Consider the following 10,039-nt stretch of genomic DNA (forward strand, 5'->3'; position numbering starts at 1 on the left):
CAAACATTTAACCACACGGCATGATATTAATCTGTACAAATGTATTAATGTTATTATGACACAAATGACATGCTGCTTAGCCTGTGAGAGCCATATAAGAACTCATAAGACATATAGATAATTTTCATGTTACCTATAAAAAAGACCAACATTAAGTTCAATGAGGAGAGATGATTAGAAAGAATGAACGTGATTTATTGATGAAAAGAATATAGATAGCGGATAGACTCTGGTGGCCCGTCTCAGCGGAGTGGGTGAAAGGGATTAGAGCAGGACGGAGATGCTGGTGGTGGAGATGAAGGTGGCTTGAATGGAGCCTGAGTGATGAGAGGTAGAGATGGGGAGGAGGTGGGTTGCACAAAGCCGTGTGCAAGGAGAATGATAGATGCCAATGAGATTTAAAGTATACAGCATGAATGCTGATTGGCCTGGAGAAGGTCGGGAGAATGTGATTGGACTAGACCAGTGATGATGAGTGATGATGGGAGTGCTTAGATTTAGCTGGCAGCACCTGGATGTGGACAGATGTGAGGCCATACATCTTCTTTATTGAACTTGTGCATAAGCTTCATTTGTATTAAAAAAGTCAGTTCAAAATAATTCATGTCAACAGAGAAATGGCTGGATTATTTCTGTTAGTACAACATAGAAACAGTGTAGAGCTTTCACTGCTCTCAGGTTGGTCAGACTCCCACAGCATTGGGAACAGATTTACAAAATGAGTAGGAGTGCAGATCTGCTGTGGGAAGATTGCTTTCCCAGTCAAACACAATTTACTACATTTGTCTCCACAAAGAAAAGAAGGAGACTTAACAGCTCTATTAGTCAGACAAGGAATACATTTACCTAGTTTAGTTATGTTTTATTTGTGGAAACTACAACCCTCTTTTCAAAGATGTGTAGACACTATATTAAACGTAAATAAAAAGACAACATAATAACCTGCAATTTGCTGAAAGCGTATACTGGGGACGATCCACCCAAAGTGGCCAGGGAATGATATAGATGAAAACAAAAGAGGGAGCATAAGGAACAAAAAGAGATGAAGAGAGGGTAAACAGCAGGCCTAACGCTTGCCGCTGGTACAACTGTTGATGGTGCAGAAGCAGCAGCCCCGACAGCAAACGTGGGGAAATTTGAAAAACATTTCACCCCTAAACTTTGTTCTACGAGTTGCGTGAGCCCACAGCGACGGTAGAGGAAGTGCCCGGCTTCATTAAGGGATTTGACTGGGCGGAGTCGGTAATGAAAATGAATGAACAGGCTGCGGTCAGTGCGTGAAGGTCCAGTGCACAGTGATCAGCCAAAAAGTGCGTCGGCCCACCGGGCAAATGCCTGATATGCCCATTCCAGCCCTGCAGTATTAGTGTCAAGTTTGAAAGTCTAGTATTATGACTAGCCTAATTCCCACCTACACCTGTAATCACAGTCCCTGAAAGCAAGTGGTGTTTTAGACACTATGTTACTGTGCTAGCCAATGTGAAAGCTGCACATGTGGAGATGTACTTACAGTGACAGTAGGTGCAGCGAAGGCCAGGCTGAAGAGCAAAGGCAATGGACAGACTTCCTGTCTTGGGAGGATGTATGGCAGAGATAGACTGCGATCATTACAACTGTACCCAGAATGCACCGGCTGGAAAATATCCGTCAGCTCCAGGAAGTAAAGACTGACAATAGAGGAGGCCAGAATAGGGAGCTGCAGAACAGAACACAGACCGATGCAAAACAAATGAACACAGTGTGTGGAGATGAAGTTAGGAGAAATACATCAATACAAAAAATCACACACTTGTTTAAAAACAATAAACTGCATGGATATAAGAAATTGAGCTGTCTCATTGTGTCTGTTGAAGACTTGTCCTCATTTTTATAGATTCAGGCCAGAGTAACTCAACTAACTTAAAGTACTCATTCAGGTATTTGTCACAGATAAATGGTAAATGGCCTGTATTTGTATAGTGCTTTTACTAGTCCCTAAGGACCCCAAAGCACTTCATACATCCAGTCATCCACCCATTCACACACACATTCACACACTGATACTCCATATGAAGCAATGCCCAAACATTACTCCGTTTACTGCCCTCCCCCCGGCTCAGAGATTTAGTGGGGTGTTGTATATGAGTGTAGACTTGTATACAGTTAAACATGTGTGGGTTATAAAATGGCAAATTCTGAATATTGATTTGAAAATAATGGAATTTGAACAAAGGGGGTTGAAACAGAAAATGTGTAAATGTCATGCTACTCCTTTTTGAGCATAAACACTGTGTAGATATTAGATATTCATGGAAACTTGATGTTTTTAAGTTTTTCTCTTGTTATTTTAGTTATATTTACATGTTCAAAATAAACTGTTCTGCCTATCCACATTTTATATGTACATTCACAGGTTAGGTGCTCCTGTTTAAGTGCTTGTTGATGCAAATATCTAGTCAGCCAGTCACAATGTCACAACACAATGCATTAAGGCATGTAGCCATGATCAAGGCTACCTGATGAAGTCCAAACCAAGTGTCACAGTGGGGAAGAAAGGTGATTTAAATGAAGATGAAAGTAGCGTGGTCGTTGGTGCTGCTCTGAGTATTTCAGAAACTGCTGAACTACCAGGATAACACAACCTGCTTCCAGCAGGATAACACACCTTGTCACAAAGGTGAAATAATCTTAAACTGGCTTCTTTGAACACGGCAATTAGCTCACTGCACTCAAATATACTCTATAGCAGGGGTCCCCAACCCCTGGACTCCGGTCCAAATCTGGAGATCAAGGGGGTTTACTCCGGACCTAAAGCATTTTCCCATTTTCTATGTCGTTAGATATTTTATTCCTGCTGGCTGCAGTGGCTGACTTTTGAACAGGCGCGATGGGCAGCTATGTGGGTCAGCGACGTTCTAGTCCACACTCTAAGCCAGCTGGTGGCGGTATTGCACCACCAACTGCCAAAAAAACGACAAAGAAGAACAATGCAGGCCATTCAATGCGGGTTGCTAAGTGACTATCTTGGAAGCTCGCACTTGCTGACAGCACAATGACGACTTGGTGGTGCAAAGAAGACTGGGTAAAAGAAGATGGCTCTGTCAAAAATATGTAAAGTGGACTATGAAAGATGAATGGCCATTCCCCATCTGTGAATGCTACTGATGACCACTGATCAGTGGTTGTTGATCAATGGTCATGACAATTTGCATATTATTGATCAAGGAGCTGATCTCACAGCCCATTGTTCCTTCAGTGGGCTGGTTTCAGTCATTGTGCAAATGTCCTGTTTATAAGACTGAAACCTGCAGTCAGCTGAGACTGAAGACGTCACCTGATGATGACGAAACGTTTCTCCCACTGAAAACATCCTGACGAACAGAATCAAACTTTTGGGATTTACTTACCTGGTTGATTGAGCATCAAGACACATTAATGTTGGTTTGTGTGCAATAGATTATTGCATAATTTCTTTGTTAAATAGTTTTAATATCAGTACTTGAACTGGATTGCACTTTTCTGTTCAGCAGATGATGTAATGAGCACATGAATAATTGATCAGTAGATACAAGACAAAAATCTATATTGTTAATTAAATGTTTAATAAACATGAAAGAAAATATTTTTGTTGGTTCATTTAAAATGTTCTGACCCCAGATTGACTGGATGATGGAGTGGACCTCCTGCTATTGTAGCTGGATACCGCTGCTCTGTAGTCACCAGATCTCAGTCCCACAGAGCATCTTTGGGATGTGTTGGAATGACCGAACAGGAAGGTTTCTATGGAGCACGTCTGATTTTGGTTGGCACTGAATGATTTAAAGAAGCCGAAAAAGAAAATATAATTGAAAAATATTTTTGGATTTACATATAATTTGCATCCTACTTGTCTTTCTAAACCAGCCAGAACAACTGAAAGTCCATTTTAAGTTGGATTAACTCCTTCCTATGTTTGTGGTGTATTACATTCAACTGTTTCATAAAATGTAAATAGAACCTAAGTACATGTAAAATTTATTGTATTATCCTTTTCTAACACTTTTATGTTTTAACTGATTTAAAGAAGAAACACAAAAGACAAAGTGCTACATTTTAGGTCTCTCTTTAACCTGTCAGTCAAATGTTCAACAGAAAGAAGCATCATATTGCATATTTTTGGCTTATTTAGTGATACAATTATCTGCGCTGCACATATGTGAAACCCAGGGGTTAAAGTGGGCCAGAGTGATCTGCGTAATTTCAAATGGCTGAATCAAAATCCCCAAACACACAAACTGTTCCCACGCAGTTTGTCAGAAAACAGATCTGTGAGCTAAATGTGCAGAAAACATGTGCAGCACTGATAGCTGCAGGAAAATGTAAGAGGAAGAGGAGAGATTATTTTCAAAGGTGAGGACTGCTCAGCAAGCTCACATGTAACGTCCTAAATCGCTGTAGGTATTTAAAATCAGATCATTTATCAAGTTTTTGGCTTGTTTTTCTGAAACATCTTGCAAAACGAGCTGACGTATGCAAATGTTGGGTTATTCACAGGTTGCATGAAAATACCAGGCAGCTTAGCGCAGCATAAAGTGGTGTGTTAGCAGGACTGTGATAACGTTTACAGTGATGCATTATGTTGGACTGGCTAAATCTCAATTACATCAAAGGTAACAGACATTAGTTTATAACACTGGTCAGATTCACTCACTGAATTCCACCTGTTATACCAGCTATCAGCCGTAGAACTCACATAACATTTGTTTATATCTTTTTGAAATTTGGCTGGCTAAATCCACACAGAGAAGCTATTACTGAAGCAGCACAGCTGATCACAGCCTGCACACAAAGAATGTACTGCTCCTACGGGGTAAGAGCATCACAGGAGCACAAGCTAGCTAATGTGGCTTAGCTGCTCAAAAGTGTATGCAACTAAAAAGTTGTGTTGGTTCTCAGTCACCTAGGTCATGGCAGTCTAAGGAGAAAGGAACGTTTCTTGAAGACATTTCACCTCTCATCTGAGAAGCTTCTTCAGTTCTAAAAGCCGAAGGTGGAGAGTCCCAGGTATTTAACCTGGGTTGGAGCTGACCCACTCACCATCACATAGCAAGGTCTCACACCCATGACCTCTGCTTATCTCAGAGGCGTCCTCCTTCGTTTGTTTACTGCTGAGAAACCAAATAATGTTCATTTGTCTATTTAGGGTCCTGAGCTCCAGCATCATGACAGGTATGGCTTAACAGCTTGGACATATCAAACATATGACTCCAGCAGACAATCTATACTGCATTTAAAACATGTTTCTCTCCATGTTTGCTCTGATGACTGTCAGGCAGTATTGGGAATACATGTTGTGTTTCAGTGTCAGCAACAAACAAAGTTTCTTGTTTCTAAGCTGGCAAACCCTAATGTCTCTGCTCCTGAGCCGACTGAGCATCTGTGACTGTTTCTGTGTTCACCAGCCCAAGAAATTAGATAATGAATTTTGTTTTTCTCAGCCTGTGAAGACACAGCCTGAATTTTGTGTTGCCAAGCTGCCATGGCAGAGTCTTTCTGTGGTGCTTCACTTGAGACTATGCTAGTAGCACAGCTAAAGCCTTCAAGGACTGTCGCTCCATCTGGAGCCCAGGTAAGCACTGTTTCTGTTGTTGCTACTCCTAAAGACTGTTGTGCTCTCTTGTCTGTGCCAATAATGATTATAGCTCCACCAGTGATTGCCCCTGAGCCTTCACCTCCACCTGTGTCTGCTCCTAGGCCGGCACGGACCCAGCACTCTCCTGCACCCGTTCCAGTTCTTAGTCTGCTGATTAAATTGTGTCCACAATGAAGATTCAAATTTTAAGGATCAACTCCTGGATTTGTGAGTGAACAACCTGTGAGTAGCAAACTTATCAGGGAAGGAAAACAGACCAAACTCATGTCATACACGAACAAACAAATTAGGTTCCTTTGCTGGCTGCAGGACGTCCTGCAAACAGCAGCAGGGTTTGCTTGAGGTGTTAAGGAAGACTGTAAAAACATCTGGTAGCTCAGCAGACTAATTAAAAATTTAACAAGCAAATATACAGCTTGAACTTTCAGGTGGAACCACATAATTTCATGGAAAAGATCAAGAACGAACACGGAGACAGAAACCCATCATGGTGTTAGACTGACACAAGCTCACAGCAGGGTTCACATAGACTGAACTAAGTGGTGATATTTTATCTATTTTAAGAAATTGTTTTAATAATGACAGCAATTATAAGAAAGAATAACGATTTCTAAAACTGTTGTTTTTTTTACTATTATTATTATTTTTCTGTATCGTTCCAATCAGCCTTTATCTGTCTGTCTTTCCACATAAACAGGTAGCGATTTTAGCATTAGCATCTTGGCTAATCCAATCAGATGGCGACAGACAACATGTCATTCCACACCTGCAGAAGAAAATACTGCTAATGATGACTTGTGACAATATGTCTCTTGTGTAAATAAACACATACATCCAAATGTATTGTTGTTTTTAATAATGGTAAATGGCCTGTATTTGTATAGCACTTTACTTAGTCCCTAAGGACCCCAAAGCGCTTTACACTACAATAATGGTAAGCAACAATGCGTGCTCCACGGCTAGTCTGCCAGAAAATATAACAAGATATCAAATTTAAAATAATCCAAAGAACATGTGTAGCTGCTACTGTACAAAGAGATGAAACATGCCAAAGATGATTGGTTCAGGTAAAACAAGCAAGTCAAAGGTCAAGCAGAACTGGGTACAAGAGGCTGATTAATAGTACTTTTGCTTGAAGAGCCCACCCCAGTTGAAAGTAGGAGTGTGCCACATATGTTATATACTGATTTCATTTCTATAGCAATGCCATTTTCTTGTTCCTTAGTGTAATGAACGAGCCCAGGCATGTCTGAGAGCAAGAGCTGCTTGTCTGATCATAAGTATCTGCGTCAGCAACCTACAAAGCACAGTACCTTGAAGATATGCAAGAAAACTGATATGCAAGAAACAAACTTGTTTCACTACTTGGGGCAAAAGCACAGCACTGAGTACAACCAGGCTACAGAAGAGGGAACACCAGCAGCTGGTCATGTTTAACCCAGATGACTACACTAAACATCAATGGAGCGCTCGTAACTGTACCAGGAGCAGCAAACAATGGATGGAAATTATAAAATATTTTATTATGTCAAAATATTGTGTAGGGTTCTGATGAGTTACACGGTTACTTTAATGACTGATAAACTAAAGCGTAAAGCAGTTATTTTGCAGTTATTTACAGTAAAGACCCTACATATTAATCAGTAATTTTCATTTTATTATTTCATTGGAAAAAGTCATTGGTTACACTGGATCCAACAACTGAAAGCAGCTAAGTAGCTGACACACTGTAACAGGTAGGGCTGCCACGATTAGCGGACTAGTTACGATTACGTCGACTATCAAAATCGTCGACAACTAATTTAATAGTCGACTTGTCGTGTGAAGCTTTGTAAGATCCTGAAAGACGCAGGAATAAGTTGTAGGATTCATCCATCCAACCATTATCTTCCGCTTATCCAGGGCGGGGTCGCGGGGGCAGCAGCCCAAGCGGAGAAGCCCAGACCTACCTCTCCTCCAGCTTATCCGGAGGAACACCAAGGCGTTCCCAGGCCAGCTGAGAGATATAATCTCTCCAGCGTGTCCTGGGTCTGCCCCGGGGCCTCCTCCTGGTGGGACATGCCCGGAAAACCTCGCCCAGGAGGCGCCCAGGGGGCATCCTTGTCAGATGCCCGAACCACCTCAGCTGGCTCCTTTCGATGTGGAGCAGCGGCTCTACTCTGAGCCCCTCCCGGATGGCCAAACTTCTCACCCCATCTCTAAGGGAGAGGCCAGCCACCCTTCGGAGGAAGCTCATTTCCGCTGCTTGTACTCGCGATCTCGTTCTTTCAGCCACTACCCACAGCTAGTGACCATAGGTGAGGGTAGGGGCGTAGATCGACCGGTAGTTGTAGGATTTAAAAGTGTAATAACGGACTGAAACAGAAGATGGCAGCACTGCATCTACAAGGATGCCAGCTGCCCTTAAACGCCAAAGAAGAAGAAGCAGTCTCCGTCAGGGGCTGCATCCTCCTGAGGCCCCATTTCTAGGCCGATTACGTCACAGCGATGCGACGAAAGCTGTCTAAATTCAAAGAGTCCTCCAAATGCATCCGCCTTTTCCCCAGATTTGAAGGATGGGTCGCGTGTATCCTTTGTGGCCCAGCCTATCCCAGAATTCATAGCGCAATCCAGCTAATTCCAGTTTCCAACAATGGCGGCCGCTACTTTTTACTACTACTCTTATTACTCTTTCTGGGTCACAAAATAAACTTTTAACATTTTCAGGTGAGAATGTAGCTGTGTACACTTCATATATCTGCTCGGTTTATCAAGACCACATATTTGTAAAGCGCTCCGATGTTTTCGGAGACGTCTGCTACCCACCAGCTCGATAACTGACCGGGAGGTCACTAGAGCCGGCAATAACACTAAACTCCCGGCACATCGTTTTCAGACCCCCACGGTCTTTCGCTACTCAGGTTAAACATGATATATAAGTCGATCGTGGCTCAAGAGTTAGGAGTTCGTCTTGTAATCGGAAGGTTGCCGGTTCGAGCCCCGGCTCCGACAGTCTCGGTCGTTGTGTCCTTGGGCGAGACACTTCACCCGTTGCCTACTGGTGGTGGTCAGAGGGCCCAGTGGCGCCAGTGTCCGGCAGCCTCGCCTCTGTCAGTGCGCCCCAGGGTGGCTGTGGCTACGCTGTAGCTGCCATCACCAGTGTGTGAATGTGTGTGTGAATGGGTGGATGATTGTGTATAGTGTAAAGTGCTTTGGGGTCCTTAGGACCAAGTAAAGCACTATACAAATACAGACCATTTACCACTTAGATAACTTAAAAATGTGATTGTTTAGCTTTTTTCAGTGTTTTATTTGTTCCTCAGTAAATCGGTTTGGCTGAGATTAAAGTTATAGTTTTCACACAGCTGAATAAACGTCAAACAGAAAACTGGTTAAACAGAAGTGTGAGATGCTTGAAAATTTACTGCAGCGTCCTGTTATATTTGAGATATGAAGGATCAGATGGCTGAGTTTATTAAACTCCACTGAGACAATCTGCAAATCTCATTAAAAGTTTAATAAACTATCGAGGACTTTCGGTGAGGCATGTAGAGACATGGTCACGCCACATTGAGCTCCGTCTGTACTCTCCCTTTCTAGCAGCCGAAGCCAAAAGAGAAACATTGCAGAGCGTGATGAAAAACATGCGGGCAGAGGCCTTGGACCAAGCTCTATCGCCTGTCGGTGCAAGTATTTCTCAAAATGTAACCTTGCTGCGGTCGGTCCAAGACAACTTAAACATGCAGGTAGCTAAAGTGGATATGCCACTGGTCAAGGTCGATAACCTACAGGCCTCAGTCCGCCAAGTCAAAAAAGATGCTAACAACTGTATAACTGAAATGGGCAAGCTCACACTCAAGATTAATTGGTTGGAAGATCGAGAACGGAGAAACAACATCAGAATCACTAACCTACCAGTAGGAATCGAAAGGGATCCTTGCGAGATGGCATAACTCAGCTCATAACCTCAGGACGTCGGAGCAGTATGCATCACGTGATAGAGCGGCTGTGGCGTGCGAGACCTGTCGGCAGTCTGGTTGAGCATTTGGAGCCTCGCTACCAAACCAGCATTTAATCTCAGAGAAAGGTATCCCAGAGAAGTAAAGCAAGTGTGTAAGTTCATCTCTGAATGTTTGTAAAACATTCCCACATTAAGCTTAACAACTGATATAAGGAGCTACAGCCTCTTCTCTCTCCCTCCCTCTCTTGGTGCTGCTTCAATCATGAAACTGATCAATGATCAGCTGATCGGGTTTTCTCTCTTGTTTGTTTATCGCCCACTTTGCGCCAGAAAGAGGAAACCAGCGGCTGAACAACAGCAGCACGTTTAAGCTTGATAAGCTGCTGTTAGAATTTATTTAATATTACTTTCTACACCAGGATCTTTTTCTACAGCTGACGGCTGGTAACTGTGCAGGGGCGGATCTAGCAAAGTTTAGCCAGGGGGGC

The 10,039-nt window shown here is 42.7% G+C and overlaps 1 protein-coding gene across 1 annotated transcript in view; it reads right to left on the bottom strand.

The window, feature by feature from the left end:
- Positions 1-179: 179 nt before the first annotated feature.
- Positions 180-10,039, bottom strand: part of LOC102210716 (lipid phosphate phosphatase-related protein type 4-like) — a 19,797-nt gene continuing 9,937 nt past the window's right edge. The window contains exons 2-3 of the mRNA XM_005753789.2: positions 1,511-1,696; positions 180-317 (exon numbers count right to left, since the gene is read on the bottom strand). Of these exons, the coding sequence (XP_005753846.1) occupies positions 243-317; positions 1,511-1,696 (261 nt within the window). The 3' untranslated portion in view covers positions 180-242. The remainder of the gene's footprint in view (positions 318-1,510; positions 1,697-10,039) is intronic.

The sequence above is a fragment of the Pundamilia nyererei genome, unplaced genomic scaffold (genome assembly GCF_000239375.1).
Source record: "Pundamilia nyererei isolate P.nyererei 1_Seehausen unplaced genomic scaffold, PunNye1.0 scaffold00464, whole genome shotgun sequence".
NCBI classification, from domain to species: Eukaryota; Metazoa; Chordata; class Actinopteri; order Cichliformes; family Cichlidae; genus Pundamilia; species Pundamilia nyererei.